At 41.5% G+C, this 16,279-nt stretch overlaps 1 protein-coding gene across 1 annotated transcript in view; it reads left to right on the top strand.

The window, feature by feature from the left end:
- The window catches only part of LOC117365985 (cell wall protein DAN4-like), a 143,237-nt gene that overhangs the window by 92,928 nt on the left and 34,030 nt on the right, over positions 1-16,279 (top strand). The window contains exons 4-5 of the mRNA XM_033957004.1: positions 5,646-5,762; positions 13,308-13,478. Coding sequence (XP_033812895.1) covers positions 5,646-5,762; positions 13,308-13,478 — 288 coding nt within the window. The remainder of the gene's footprint in view (positions 1-5,645; positions 5,763-13,307; positions 13,479-16,279) is intronic.

The raw sequence follows: 16,279 nt of genomic DNA on the forward strand, positions 1-16,279 counted from the left end.
CACCTAGGAGATAATTCTATAAGAAGCCATCTACAGTTAGATGGCAAATACACATGAAAAAGCTGGCAGGGGTGTAGATAACATTGAGCCACCATTGCAAAAAAGCCTAAGACCACCCAATGAAAGATGCAACCTGCTGTTGAACTGAGGTTTCCTCTATCCAACATATCTCTCTCAATCTCTCTCTCTCTATTTCTCTCTACCCTTCTCTCTAAAGTTAAAAGGGGATAGATTCCGTACAAATGTAAGGAAGTTCTTCTTCACCCAGAGAGTGGTAGAAATCTGGAACGCTCTTCCGGAGGCTGTTATAGGGGAAAGCACTCTTCGGGGATTCAAGAAAAGGTTAGATAAGTTCCTGCTGGACCAGAACGTACACAGGTAAGGCTAGACTCAGTTAGGGCACTGGTCTTTGACCTAAAGGCCGCCGCATGAGCGGACTGCTGGGCATGACGGATCACAGGTCTGACCCAGCAGTGGTAATTCTTATGTTCTCATGTTCTCTACCTCTCTCTCTCTCTCTCTCTCTACCCTTCTCTTTTTTTTTCTCTCTCTCTCTCTCTCTACACCTCTCTCTCTCTCTACCCTTCTCTCTCTCTCTCTCTCTCTCTCCCTCTCTCTCCCCTTCTCTTTCTCTCTCTCTCTCTCCACCTCTCTCTCTCTACCCTTCTCTTTCTCTCTCTACCCTTCTCTTTCTCTCTCTACCCTTCTCTCTCTCTCTCTCTACACCTCTCTTTCTCTCTCTCTCTCTCTCTCTCTCTCTCTCTACCCTTCTCTTTCTCTCTCTCTACCTCTCTCTACCCTTCTCTTTCTCTCTCTACACCTCTCTCTCTCTCTCTACACCTCTCTCTCTCTCTCTCTCTCTCTCTCTACCTCTTTACACCTCCACATGGGAGGTGTCTGCTCTCCCCGCTCACCCTCCCACTGTGTGGGTCTGACATTTCTCTTTGGCATGGAGAGAGCATAGGGAGAAGGATTCAGAGGGGAGATGCTGGATAGGATGGACACGGGATGAGGGAGATAGATGATGGACATAGAAAGAGAAGAGATCCTAGAAGGAGAGTTAAGATAAAAATAAAGAAAACTGGGACCAAAGCAATGTTTTTCTGAATTTATTAATTATAACAGTGGTATCCAACTCGCAGCCCCTGGGCCATATAAGGCTCCCTAAGTCCTCCACTATGGCCCTCAAGCAGCTGAAATGCTCTTCAAATCCTGTAAATGTGTTAATTTCAATTTTGACCACTTGATTATAGCAACTATAAACAATCTTAAAGTGTGTTATTAAGGTGTCTCATTTATGGAATTTGCAAATCAAAAATAAAGTGAGTTTTTAAACGATATCCTTGAAGTGCTGTAGAATCAATATTAGTATTCATTTTTACTATTTAAAATCCAGTCTCAATGAGCAGGTCAAGGCAGTTTACAAAATTAGTAGTATGTGTAAGCTTGAAATCTTTTGGTGGCCCTCAGAGCTTACAGAAATGTGTATTTCTGCTTCTATTTCTTTTACTATGACTATGTGTTTGCTTTCGGAGAAGTTTGTTTACCCCCAGTTCTGAAGATGCTTCCTCCAGCCCCCCTGCTTTGTGAGATGTGATATTGTTAAAGGGGGCTCATTCAGGCCTAGCTACATCACTGAATGCTGGTATTCTAGTCAATCAAATGCGAGTGTATTCACCTATGCATTGGGTTATCAGATGTCCAGACTTCCCCGGACAGCTTTTCAAAACCCAGCACTTCGTCCGGGTTTTGAAAAGCATCCTCTAAATCGCGTTGGACAGGAGGAAATCTGCGGCTGCCACACTATGATGTCACATGCACTTGCATGTGCACATGACGTCATGGCATGGCATCCACTCATGCACGGATTTCCTCCTGCCCAACGAGCGCAAGTGGCAGGGGGCATGGCTAGGGCAGGATTGGGGGTGGGACTGGGGTGGGGGAAGGTCTAGGGGTCCGGATTTTACTATAGTAAAATCTGGCAACCCTACATATACATTTAAATAATAATATTCCTATTACATGCTATTATATTCTACTATATGTGGCATTTGTAACCTCAAAATACAGAAAAGATCAGGCAAAATTTATAGAGGGCCTAAGCCCCCTGAACCCAACTCGCAATAGAGCAATTAGGCCTGCTGTCAATAAGGGATAAACATTAATACAATTCAATAGAAAAGAGACCTCAGTACTGAGGAACTGTAGCCATTAATAAAGCAGTTTTGCCCCGAGCCAGTAACTCATGAATGGCAATCATTAAACTGGTGCCTAAATGAGTCTGCTCCGGACCGGACTCACAAATATTATCACTATTCCCCTCCTTTACTAACGCGTAGCGTGGGTTTTAGTGCCAGCAGCAGTGGCAACTGCTCCGGCGCTCATAGGACACCCGAGCTATGCATTAGTAAAGGAGGGGGTACACTTTGGGTCATTTTTTTTTACTAATTACCCCCCCCCCCCTTTTTACTAAACCTCGACAGTGGTTTTTAGTGCAGGGAGCCGTGCTGAATGCTCCGCACTACTCCCGACACTCATAGAGTTCCTATGAGCGTCGGGAGCAGCACGGAGCATTCAGCACAGCTCCTTGTGCTAATAACCGCTATCACAGATTAGTAAAAGGAGGGGTAGAATAATAAGGTGGATTCAAGGAAAGTCTGTTGATCAGACATTTGAACCTTATCACACAAAGAAGAGCATTTTATGCACTTTTGAACTAGGATTTTTCATACACAATTGTACAAAAATTTAAGAGACATTATGATGTATGGAGCAGCCATTAAACTGATCACGGCAGGGAGATTCCCTTGCCGCGATTGGCTCAGCAGCTGCATCTATTTGAAATGTACACCAGCATTTTGCTGGCCTATATTTCAGGCACCTATTGCGGCCCTAGGGAAACGCCTAGGGCAGCCTAAGCTCGCCTAAGGCCACTTCCAAGCCTTGGGCGAGCTTAAGCGTCCCTATGCATCTCCCTAAACAGTGACAGACGCCTACGGTGTAGGCGGCCTGCCTCAGGGTGTTTATTTTTTTTTTTAAACATTCATCCCAATTGGCTAGTTAGACAGTAGTAGGACGCCTTCGGCCACCTACCATTGGGACACCGTTTATAGAATTTGGCCCTCAATGTCTGCAAGAACCGCTACGTGCAGCCGAGAGTGCGTTTATAAAACATAATCTTTAAGATAAGTGATTACACCATTCTTTTCATTTATGAACGTCAAATTATCAAAATCTGAAGTAATCAAGGTGTATGGAATTTTTGCTAGTTCGAATATTTGAACTTATCTATGGGGTCCTTTTATTAAGGTTCGCTAATCGATTTAGCATGCACTAACGATTAGCACGCGCTAAATGCTAAGGCACCCATAGACTATGATGGATGTCTTAGCATTTAGCGCAGGCTAATCTTTAGCGCGCACTAAATCAGTTATCACGCCTTAATAAAAGGACCCCTATGTTAAGTGTTCTTCTGCACTCCAGAAAACAGTAATGGTTCTTGCAGACATTGAGTGCCGTTTGCAAGTTATAAAGAGATTTTCTCTGAATTTAATAATATTTTGCCACATATCATGAGTCAAAAGGATTGAAATTAATTGAAGAGAAAAAATAATTTAAACATTGTTTTTCATTTTAAAAAAAAAAAAAGAATTAAAGGAAGGTTTTTTTTGGGGATCGACGAAAGAAAACTCAATCCAGTTATAGCCAATAGACAACATTATAGGCCCTAGTTTACTAAGGTGTACTAAGCATTTTAGCACGTGCTAAATCAATGCGTGCGCTAATGTGTCCATTGGATAACATGCACTCGTTAGCGTTTAGCGCGTGATTAGCGCGCGCTAATATTTAATGCCAATCAAGTGGAGAAAGCTTCATCCAAGGCTAGACAAATCATAGGTTGTAGCCGTAGAGGTTTCGTCAGCCGTAAGCCCAAGGTCATAATGCCATTGTACAGATCCATGGTGAGACCCCATCTGGAATACTGTGCACAATTCTGGAGGCCACATTACCGCAAAGATGTGCTGAGAGTTGAATCGGTTCAGCGAATGGCCACCTGGATGGTCTCAGGGATCTCCCATATGAGGAACGGCTGGATAAATTGCAGCTATACTCACTCGAGGAACGCAGAGAGAGGGGTGGCATGATCGAGACGTTCAAATATCTCACGGGCCGTATCAAGGTGGAAGAGGATATCTTCTTTCTCAAAGGACCCACATCAACAAGAGGGCATCCGTTGAAACTCAGGGCTGGGAAATTTCATGGTGACACCAGAAAATATTTCTTCACCGAAAGGGTGGTTGATCGCTGGAATAATTTTCCACTACAGGTAATTGAGGCCAGCAGCATACCAGATTTTAAGACCAAATGGGATTGGTACGTGGGATCTCTACATAGGGGAAGGTAGGGGTGGGTCATTAGTGTGGGCAGACTGGATGGGCCGTGGCCCTTTTCTGCCGTCAGTTTCTATGTTTCTATGTTAGTAAAAGAGGGGGATAGTCTTTATGGTTTGAATTTCTGAGATCCTTTTCCTTCAACAATACTTATACTGATTGATGTAGTGGCATGCTGTCTCACTGACTAAACTTCCAGTTGGGTGATATTGTTTATAGTTTTGGTTTCTTCCCATTTTTTTTAAATTTTGTTTAGGACACTAATTTGTACAGTATAAATTTGTTGACTGCTGAGGAGTGTTGCATCTAAATTAAAAGGATCCTCTGTTTGATGGAGACTACGTAAGCAGAGAATCAAGTTTAGATGCAACACTCCCATGCAGGCAACATAAATTTATACTGTACAAATTCATGAGACACAAAATATTTGATGACATCCCCGCAAAATATTTGTCCCCATCTCCGCAGGAACTCAATTTCTCTGTCCCACCCCCGTGAGTTTTGTCGCAGTCCCTGTCCCTGCCCCATTCCTGTAAGCTCTGCCTTAACCGGACAAGCCTCGAACTCTTATGATTTTAAAGTGTTTGAGGCTTGTGCAGATGAGGACAGAGCTTAGGTATTGGTGGAATGAGGCATTATGACATCACAATCTGAGCTCTAGAATGTTGCTACTTAGGATTTTAAAGTGTGTGAGGCTTGTGCAGATGAGGACAGAGCATAGGCATTGGTGGAATGAGGCATTATGACATCATAATCTGAGCTCTAGAATGTTGCTACTTATGCTTTTAAAGTGTTTGAGGCTTGTGCAGATGAGGATGGAGCTTGCAGGAATGGGGCAGGGACGGGAAAAGAACTTGCTGGGATGGGATGGAAAAATGTGTTCCCGCGGGGACAGGGAAAAATTGGTCCCCCTGTCATTCTCTAATTGTGAGCATTGATATCATAATTTGAATCACAAGGGACACCACCTTTGCAAACAGAAATGCAGAAAAATTACTCCTGCACTGGATAGAAAGAATGCTGCAGCTGAAGATTTGGTACTTCTGAAGCAGAAAAACAGAGCCTTTAGCTGTACTGTTTCCTCACCAGGAGGCCTGGAAGATTATTTTCCATCTGACATGCTCAGAAAAAAAGAACCCTGATACTCATCTCATGATAAAGTGTGAGCCATGGTTACAGTGCATAAGTAATTTGTACGGCTTGAAATGCTGCATGCTTAGCCAGACAGGTTTCTCAACACTCTGTTCTTTCCAGGTTCCACCGCTAATAAGACAGATGCAGATGAAAGAGGGAATGATACCACTACTGGTGTGTACGTGTCAGCAACAACCACAGCATCACAGTTCACAACTCATAAACTTGAAAATGGGAGTAAGTATTGCAATGCATTGGAAATAATATGCATTGGAAATAATATTGTCTTTATCTTATCTTTATTTACATTAGTTATTCCACAATCAAAGCCTACAAAAGCATGGTTTACATATAAAAGTATAATAAAAGGCAGTAAATATGCAATATAGGGGCAGCTCAAGATATTCTGTTGCCTGAAGCGAGGGATGAGCTGCCCCCGCACCCAAAATAGGGGTGGGGCAAGGGCTGCCCTAACTATTAAGCCTATGGCAGCAGCTTCTTAGAGGGTAGTAGTATTCCTTTAACTGCGTTTACACCAGAAATTTTAAATCAGATTTCTTTCATTCCTACACAAGTGGAATCCTGGACTTCTAGTTTCAAATTGAAACTGAACCCAGGTAAATGAAAGTTTTTTCTTGCTAGTCCTAATGAAAAGCTTACTGAAACAATGCTTCCTGTAAATGGTCAAACCTATCCAATAGTTCTTACTTTATAAATATTAGTTGTTACGTTAGATCGTACTTTATCATTTAAGGCTCATACAGATTTATTGGTCAAAAGATATTTTATTACTCTTTGGAAGTTGGGTACCATTTGAAAATATTTTGATTCTATATCATTTAAAATTTTGGTTCAATCATCAATTCTTTCAATATTAGACTATTGCAATGTTATTTATTTGGATGCTCATAAAAAAACAATCAGTCAATTAAGATTAATTCAAAACACAGCAATCCGTCTGATTTTTAATTTAATAAAACATGATCATATTAGTTCATATTATCAAAAAACTTCACTGGTTGCCGTTCAAGGCTAGAGTGTTGTTTAAATTGGGATGCATTTGTTATAAAGTTTTATTTGGGTTAGCTCCATCTTATCTTGTTGCTCATTTTAGATTTTTTTACATGTAAAAAAATATACGCAGATCCGGTTGGTTTTATTTTCCTTCAGCGAACGTGCCACTTTAAGAAATTCTTAGATAGGACTCTGGCGTTTCAAGCAGGAGTAATGAATTCATGTTTGAATGTTCTTATTTCTCCAGCCCTTACTTATTATCAATTTTGGAAAGATCTCAAAACTTATCTAAGTAAACAATACAATATTTAATTGATTTTAAAATTATCATGATAAGTGGATTTTTAAATTATTTTTATAAAACAATGTTTACAGTTTCTTACCTGTTTTAGTATAAATAATCTGTATTGTGCATATTTTACTTTGAATAAGTTAGGGTCGTATTTTGTTAGTTAGTATCTTTATTGAATTGTGTTATTTTCTGTTATTTGGAACTGTATTTTAATTACTTGTTGTAATTACTATTGTGTAAACTGCCAAAAACTGATGGTTTGGCGGTATATAAAAATAAACTATTATTTATTATTATTATTATTATTATTTTTTTTTTTTTTTTTTTTTTTTTCTTTTTTTTTTTTTTTTTATTCTTTATTTATCATTTTAAAAATTTTAACAAAATCAAACATTTTGTACAGAAAGATTGTCAGATTGATCACAAAATAATAAGTAAATTATTAACATAAAAAGAACAAAATTCAAATCGGACAATCTCAAGTCCTCAATAATTATGTGATCCAAGATATATATAAGAGTGAACTTTTAAGGAAATCAATTATAAATTCTATATAATAAAGAACAGTATCATGTGTCTGACTTGAGGAATTATTCTATTACCAAGTCCAACAATTACTTAGTTGTTATTGTGGTAGTTGTTGTTATACCCTCTTTTTCCAGACGTTTCAGTGTCAGAAAAGCTGTAAGTTGAGATGGCTCAAAAAACACATACTTATTATCACGATATCTTACTATACATTTACATGGGAAACGTAAAAAGAAAATGCCACCCAGCTGTGTAACTCCTGCTTTCAACAAAAGAAACTGACGTCTACGATTCTGAGTTTCTCTGCTAACATCTGGAAACATTTGAATTTTCAAACCCAGAAACTCCTTACTCTTGTTCCTAAAGAACATTTTCAAAATCCAATCTTTATCCGGCAACAATGCCACAGATAGTATAAGAGTTGCTGGTTTAACCAAATCTTTATCTGATGTTTCCAAAATTGCTGTCAAATTTTGTTGAAGGTCTTGTATTTCCTGTCTCTTATCCTCCGAATGTTGACCCCTTACCTTCATAGGCAAATAATATACTCGAGTGAGAGGAGGCAATGATTCCTCAGGAATATTAAATATCTCCATGAAGTACCTTTTTATCATCTCTCTCGGGTTTACTGATAAGATTTTAGGAAAATTTAACAGTCGTAGGTTATTGGTCCGATAGTTGTTTTCCATAATTTCCAATTTTTTTCTAATACTTTGATTATCTTGTATTATTGTAGATTGAACTTGTTTAATCATTTTCACTTCATTTTCGATACCTCCCAATTTTTCTTTGACATTAGAAATTTCCTGTTTATTTTCCTCTATTGTCTGTTTTTGAATTTTTATATTCTTTTCACCTTCTTTAATTTGTTTAGTTAGTGAGTCTCCCAGTTTGGAAACTAAGTCCCAAATTGAATCAAGAGTCACTTCAGCTGGTTTCTCATATTTAAAGAAAGTCTCATGTAAAGTTAGGGAAGACTCACCTTGACTGCCTTCTGTCTGTTGGTCTGGACTTTTTTCTCCTTCTGCTCTATCCGCTGGAACCATCTCTGGACTTAACAAAGCCATAGAGACTTCACCTTGCTGGCTCCCTGATGTTACAGCCTCATGATCAAAGAGTGCTGCTACTTCTGGCCCACTCCTTTCACATGGGGAACTCGCACTCAGCGGTGGGGGAGGTGGACTCCTCTGGTCGGGGCTCAGTGTGGTATCCAGCCCAAGGACTTCCGATCCGGCGTCACTCCACGTCGCAGAGTCCAGCGGGCGATTCCCCGAACCTACTGTCTCCCTCTGAAGACGCTGAAGAAAATGTTCAATTGAAGCGAGAGGGGGGTGTTCAAGACGTCGTGAGGCTGCAGCGGCGCTCTTACCCCGTCTCTTCGGCATCGCGACTGACAAATAGTCTGATCGCTGTTGAAATATAAACAATCGTACCCTCAGCGTCTCACCAGTCACTGATACAAATCAAATCATATATCCTGGATCTGAAGATCTCCTGTATTCGTTCCTATATTCCAATAGGCAAATCAATAATCTCCAACTCCCTGGCTCCTCGTGGCTCCAAGGGGCTCCCAAGGGGCCTGGCGAGCCCCTTAGGGCATGCCCCTTCGGCCACGCCCTGCGGCCGCGCGGCTGCGGCCGCAACCGCGGCGGCGTTCTGTTTTTAAATTGTTGGAGACGGACCCGGTGACGTCAGGGGTCCGTCTCTGAAGATGCCTGCTAGGAACCAGTGGAAAAAAGCAGAACCGCTGCTACAGGAAGCCAGGGAGAGAGGCACAATCCCCTCAGATGAAAAGCTCCGATGCAGGAGATCTCCCGAGTCTCCCGCGGCGGCGTTCTGTTTTTAAATTGTTGGAGACGGACCCGGTGACGTCAGGGGTCCGTCTCTGAAGATGCCTGCTAGGAACCAGTGGAAAAAAGCAGAACCGCTGCTACAGGAAGCCAGGGAGAGAGGCACAATCCCCTCAGATGAAAAGCTCCGATGCAGGAGATCTCCCGAGTCTCCCGCGGCGGCGTTCTGTTTTTAAATTGTTGGAGACGGACCCGGTGACGTCAGGGGTCCGTCTCTGAAGATGCCTGCTAGGAACCAGTGGAAAAAAGCAGAACCGCTGCTACAGGAAGCCAGGGAGAGAGGCACAATCCCCTCAGATGAAAAGCTCCGATGCAGGAGATCTCCCGAGTCTCCCGCGGCGGCGTTCTGTTTTTAAATTGTTGGAGACGGACCCGGTGACGTCAGGGGTCCGTCTCTGAAGATGCCTGCTAGGAACCAGTGGAAAAAAGCAGAACCGCTGCTACAGGAAGCCAGGGAGAGAGGCACAATCCCCTCAGATGAAAAGCTCCGATGCAGGAGATCTCTATTATTATTATTAATAGCAGCTTCAGTAAGACAGTAAATGACAGCAGAGCCTCACGCATCACTACTTTTAGGCCCAGGTCACCCATGTTTAAAGCAAAACAATAGATCCTGCCAGACAAACTCAAAGAACCATGTTTCTCACCACACATACAGTACTTTAATCTGCTTTTCAGCAAAAACACAAAGGAGATATATATATATATGCCCACACTATATCCAGCAAGGTATAATGTGAGCAATAGGCCTATAGAATTAGGCTAAGAATTAATTGCATTAGCCTGAAAGTATAACAAGAAATTGTAAAAATGTACTTTTTTGTTACATGATACATGATTTTAAATGTGATTTTCATGACCAGCAGTCAAAAATCTGTAAGATACACCTGAAAGTGTCGAAGCAAAAACTTTGTTGTCCAGTGTTGTGGTATAAATGTGTCTGTATTGTATTGAAAACCATCTCAGAAAACACTAACTCTGTATTGTAACACCATTACTGAAGCTCAAATAAACTGCTCTGAATTGATTCCCCAGTCATTGGTAGCGATATAGAAGCTTTCAATATATAACATGTCTTGGGAGAAGTCAAAATATGGATATCTAGCTCCGATTGTAGAAGGGGAAGGGATATCCATATTTAGACCTGATACTTGTTGCATTCAGTTTACAGGAAGGTGCTCCAATTGTGCAATTCTCTACTGGGTGGAGTAAGGGAAGTCACAGTAGGTATGTTCCTGTCTCTGAAGGGCTCACAAAAAAAATAAAATTACAAATAGCTGCAGTGGGACTCAATCCAGCAACCCATGATTCTCTGCCCTGGTTTTCAGCAGACTGCTCTAACCACTAGGTTTCTCCTTCACATAGATATTTTGCATGGCCCATTTTATAATATGAATGTTCCTCTGCTGCCACACAGATACCCATGCCCCTTGTTTTTCCCCATTCGTAGTTGGAATGTTTCAGTTTGTAAATAGATGTTTGTGCTGGACTTAGCCAGTACGTAGGCATCTGTTTCATGGGTTGTGCATCAGCAGAACCTGTTCTAAAATATATGATACGAGAAACCGCTGAAAAGTTTGCAGCCCAGCCAAGAAGAGCCATGAATCATACATGCTCGGGGCAGGATTAACCAACAGGTCAAGTAGGTACGTGCCTAGGGCCCAAAATGGTCAGGGGGGCACGATGAAGGAAGGCATCAACATGTACCAGTTGTCCCCGTTGCCACAGGTCTTCTCATCACCAGTAATGCCCACGGCCCCTCAAAACCTGCTGAAGCCAGCCCCACCACAGCAGAAAGTGCTGATGGACCTGAGCACAGGCCAGTGTTTCATGCTGGAGACGCCCAAGCGCAGACTCTACGATCCTGAGAGCGGCCAGTATGTGGCGGTGCCTATCTTGCCTGCACCCCTGCCCATATCCCCGCTGATGCTCAGCCCTGGGGCATACAGTCCTGCCTATATGCTATACCCCAGCTTTATACCCGCTGCTGCCGCCACCCCCTTGCTCCCAGCCAGTGCTCTCTTTTCAGAGGTGCCCAAAGAGAAGAGACCCTACTACCTGCCCACAGGAAACCCCACCAACGGAGCCACTGCCACAAACATGGCCAGGACATCCTCGGAGGGAAAAGAGGGCCGGTTTGACCAAACAGCGATGGGCCCCTCCAGCATTGATCAGCAACACGGGTCCCCCCGATTGGCAACGCGGGCCCCACCCCAATAGGCAACCCCCCCCCCCCCCCCCATCGAAGGAAAGTAAGACAAGCAAGCAATGTGGGTAAGAAAGGCAATGGGAACTGCAATTGTGCAAGCGGTGCTGTTTGCCCAAAGCTTCCCTCTGACGCAGCTTCCTGTTTCCGCCTGGGCACCTGGTGGGGTGGGGCGGGGCAGGGGGGCCCAGTGTACTTGGCCTAGGGGCCCTTGACAAATTAATCCTGCCCTGTACATGCTCCACACTTTTCTTGACACTTTTTGTTTCAGTGATATGAAATGAAAAGTTTGGAATAACTTGTAAGTTTCATGGCTCCATATCATTCTCTTCTTGGCTGGGCGGAGAACTTTTCAGTGGCCCCTCATATTGTGATATCATAATGCCTCATTCCACCAATGCCTAAGAGCCAGCCTCATCAATGATGTCACAGTGGCTTGGTTTCCCTATGCTTGTGCCCATTTACTAGATCCATTTGCTTGTTTGAAATAAAAAGTATCAAGAGAAGTGTGGAATAACTTGTAAGTTTCATGGCTCCACATCATTCTCTTCTTGGCTGGGCGGAGAATTTCTCAGCGGCTCCTCTTATACAAGGTTGGCCATCCATTTTCTGAGTAGGACGTCCTTTCTAAAATTCCACGCCACATCTCTCTGTTCACATTTGTCTATTGCTGTTTAACATATTACTTAACCGCAGGTTAAAAACCACTACCGTGGAGCGCACTCAGGAATCCTGGAGTAGTTTTGTGTTCAGCGTGTGCTACTCATGTTGTTTAGCACTGGGGGCATGTTTGGGGGTGGAGAGTAGGCATGCCCAGTGCTAATTGGTTAGTGCAGTTGCATCGCCGCACACTAACCGATTAGCATGTGGTTAGCGTTGGAACCCTTACTACCTAGTACCAACACTAACGGCCATACGTTATATGGGAAATTTAACATGTGGCCTTTAATGAGAAAATGGGAAATGCGGTCATTTTACAGCCATGCTAAAAGTGGCTCGGAGCACCGCTTAGTACAGTGTGTCGCAAACTTTCCGGACGGCGGCACACTAAATGCAGTACACCAGCTGGAAGTTTGAGGTCATTGACGTGCTGACATCACGCACCTGCGTGACATCATTGCGTCAACATCTGCTCATGCGCGGAGGCCCATCTGGCTGCTTTGGTGGAGGGATCCTGGAGGAGGAGGAGGTACGGTGAGAGGAGGAAAGACGACGGCGAGGAGGAGAGTTATCCGCGCTAGTTGACTGCCTACAGGATGTGCCTCTCGCTGCGAGAGGCACATCCTGAAGGCAGTCAACTGGCGCGGATGACTCTCCTCCTTGCTAGTGTGTCGCGGCATACCTGAAATCTCAGGAGGCAGACAGTTTGCAATAAACTGGCTTAGTAAAAGGCCCCCAATATTTTTTGTGCTTTCTGTATTTATTAATATATTAGGCTTTTTTAAAATTTCACTAACATTAGGATTTCATTTTTAGTTATTGTTTGCTGTAGCTTGCTGTGCTATTTGATGAGTGTGTGCTGAATACAAAGGAGCCCATGGGAAGCGAATGGGCTTCTTCGCATTCAGTGCACCTCTTTGTGAAAGGAGCCCTGAGACTTTATTTTCCATCCGACATCCTCAATTACAAAGAGCCTACAGTAGTACTCATCTCATAATCAAAAGTGAGCCAGGATTACAGTATTCAAGTGGGGTTACCATATGACTCCAAAGAAAGAAGGACGGATTGAGACATCTGGGTTTTACTTCCATTTCTTTCGATGGAAGTAAAACCCAGATGTCTCAATACCGACCTCCTTTTTCTGGAGCCATAAGGTAACCCTACATAAATCGCATGGCTTGAAACGCTGTATGCTTAGCCAGGTAGTGTTCTCAACACTTTGTTATTTCCAGGTTCCACTGCTAATGAGGCAGATGCAAGTGAAAGAGATTCCACTGCTAATGAGACAGATGCAAGTAAAAGTCCAGAGAATACCTTCATCGACATGCATAACGAATTGCTGGTCTCAACCACAGCATCACGGTCGACAACACCTGTAGCAGACAATAAACCTGAAAATGGGAGTAAGTATTACAATAACAACAAAAATTTCAAGTTTATTTAAAAATTTTTTATACCGCTCAATCAGACATCTGAGCGGTGTACAATAAAAATACAGTTTGCGACAAAGATAGGGTTTGCATTTGACAATTTAAATTTACGTGACATACTCGGCCAAAGACGGACGGGAACAGATGGAAAAAGGGGTAGGAACTACAATATTTTGAGAAAAGAGTACAATTAGGGAAAAAAACGACAGGGAAGGGAAAGATGATGCCTTCTGCTGTGGGCATATGTTTAGCCCTTATAAGGACAATTAGGTATCGAACGCATCTTTGAACAAAAATGTTTTCAGCTTTGTTTTAAAATGAAATAAACAACAAACTGACTTCTTGTTTTAAGATATTGTCTACAGAGAGTGATCAAAAATGTTTTATGAGCGCTCAGAGATGTGGAACTCTACAGGGCAACCTATGCAAGTTACCCTACACCAAGAGTTCACCTTCCAGTCATTGCACCTTCTTATAACGTTGAACACTCTCTGAGACTTGATATTAAAGACAGGTTTGATCCTTTGAAAACTAGAAAAACGCTTCTCTCCTAATCAGTATACAGGGTGCATAAGTCACTGAAGAAGTAGAATTGGATTGCACTTATCTTTAAACTATGTCTTTAGGGGTCCCAACGTGGCCCCGTTTCAAGTTCTGCTTCAGGAGACCCGATACTATGAAGTTACCAACTCTTAATACCGAAATGTCCAATTAATTTAGTGGCTTGCACTCGCGTCGCTGCCGAAAAACTAAAGCTTCACGAAGATAATTAGGAATAAAATTCCAAAGGGATGGCGCGGTCACTGCAAAATTATTGGATCTGATTGTGCCTTGAAGCCACAGAAGGGTATAAGTCCAAAACAAAAGAAACTGTGGAGTCTGGTGTTACTGATGTAAGCCTTCATCAGCAACATCAAACTCCACAGTAAGTATTACAATACCTTATGCTTTTGCAATAATAATACAACAAGATACAGCAACAGGTTGGTAGTAAATAGATAAACCTAAATGGAGGAAAAGATCTCAGATCCACCACTAAGGGAACACATAAGTATTCTCCCTGTAATCATGTGGTGATAGATTTCTTTCATTGATCAAAAAAACCCCATTGTGTTTTTTATAATTTTTTGTTTATACTTGTGTTTGAATTAAAACTCATAAAGTGCACTATTTAGTAATAAATTATTCTTATAAAAATATTACTTATCTGCAGCTGAGGACAAGTTAAAGTGCTTGAGTGCTCCAATTGAAAAGTGCAAGAAGCCAAAGCTGAAAAAGATAGCACACAAAAATTATTAAAGTGCTCAGTGCTCATCAAAGTTGCACAATATCATTTAAAGTGCAGAAAAATACTTATCTGCAAATTGAAGAAGCAGGTTAAAGTTTAAAGCAGCTGTAGTTTAAAGTGCTCTATGCTCAATCGTAAAAATGGCACTTCACATGCACCCTGCTAAGTTCAAAAGCATATTGCACAAGCCCGTCTCAGATCATTAAATCACTTTTAATCTCAGTTCATTAGCTCTTAACAGGTCCCGTTTCACCTTACAAAGGGCTTCATCAGGAAACGAGCTGGATTGATATAAAATATTAAAAAGTCATTCAAACTACTATATAACAATAACATATTAACAAAAGAATCACAAAATTAAAAGTTAAAAATTACTTACTTCTTTTGTGGGATAGACCTATGCTATTCACACTCGATTCAGTACAAAATGACGCTTATAACTACTGAGAACGCCCAACACATGCGCAGTGAATGCTGATGACGTAAATATAGATCACATAGCTATTATAACCTAGCGCATGGTTGCTAGCTAAACAAATTTTGCTAGCATCTTTAAATAATTAGTGATTCGAATGTATATTAAGTTATTGGGAGAACTCTTATAGAGGTTGTTGAACATTTATCGGGAATCATGAATATATATATATATATATATATATATGTAAATCTAAAGAAAATCCAACAGACTGTTCAGGCATCTGGAAGGGTTTTCGTTTATAAATTCTTTATTCATTTTAAATCATAAACAAGTGTGCAATAATATATCCATTAAATTTCAATGTAACACTTGAAAATCTTAATCATATCATCAAGAACAAAAGAATATATCCCCACCCCCACCCTACTGAAATTAAAATTCATGAATCATTTTCAAACAGACAATAAGTGTACAGAAATACAATCATTATACTTTCAATACAACACTTAAACATCTTTCCAAATAATCAATAAAAATATTAATCCCCTCCCTCCCACCCTATCTAAAGAAATAAAAACAAACTCTCAATGGAAAATATACCACCCCCACCCCCCAATACATAAAATATAATCTCCCATAAAAAGTGATGTCTACTCATTACAATATTTTTCCATTGGCCCCCAGATCTTTATAAACTTATTGTAAGTCCCTTTCTGCGTAGCAAGAGCTCGTTCCATCTTATAAATATGGCATAATGAGTTCCACCAAAATGTATAGTTAAGATTTGAGTAGTTTTTCCAATTTTCGGTAATATGCTGAATGGCGACCCCTGTCATGATTAACAAAAGTTTATTATTACTTGACGAAATTTGACTTTTTTTTCCTCATAGATATACCAAACAAAACAGTGTCAAGGGTTTTCAAAACCAGGCGCTTTGTCCAGGTTTTGAAAACCATTGAGCTCAGGGCCGCATCTGGAGAGCATCTGCACCTGTGACATCAAGTCGCATCCACGCATGCACAGATGCCCTTTAGACACGGCCCCGAAAAGATAGGGTTTGTGTGGGG

This window comes from Geotrypetes seraphini, chromosome 1 (genome assembly GCF_902459505.1).
Source record: "Geotrypetes seraphini chromosome 1, aGeoSer1.1, whole genome shotgun sequence".
In the NCBI taxonomy this organism is placed as follows: Eukaryota; Metazoa; Chordata; class Amphibia; order Gymnophiona; family Dermophiidae; genus Geotrypetes; species Geotrypetes seraphini.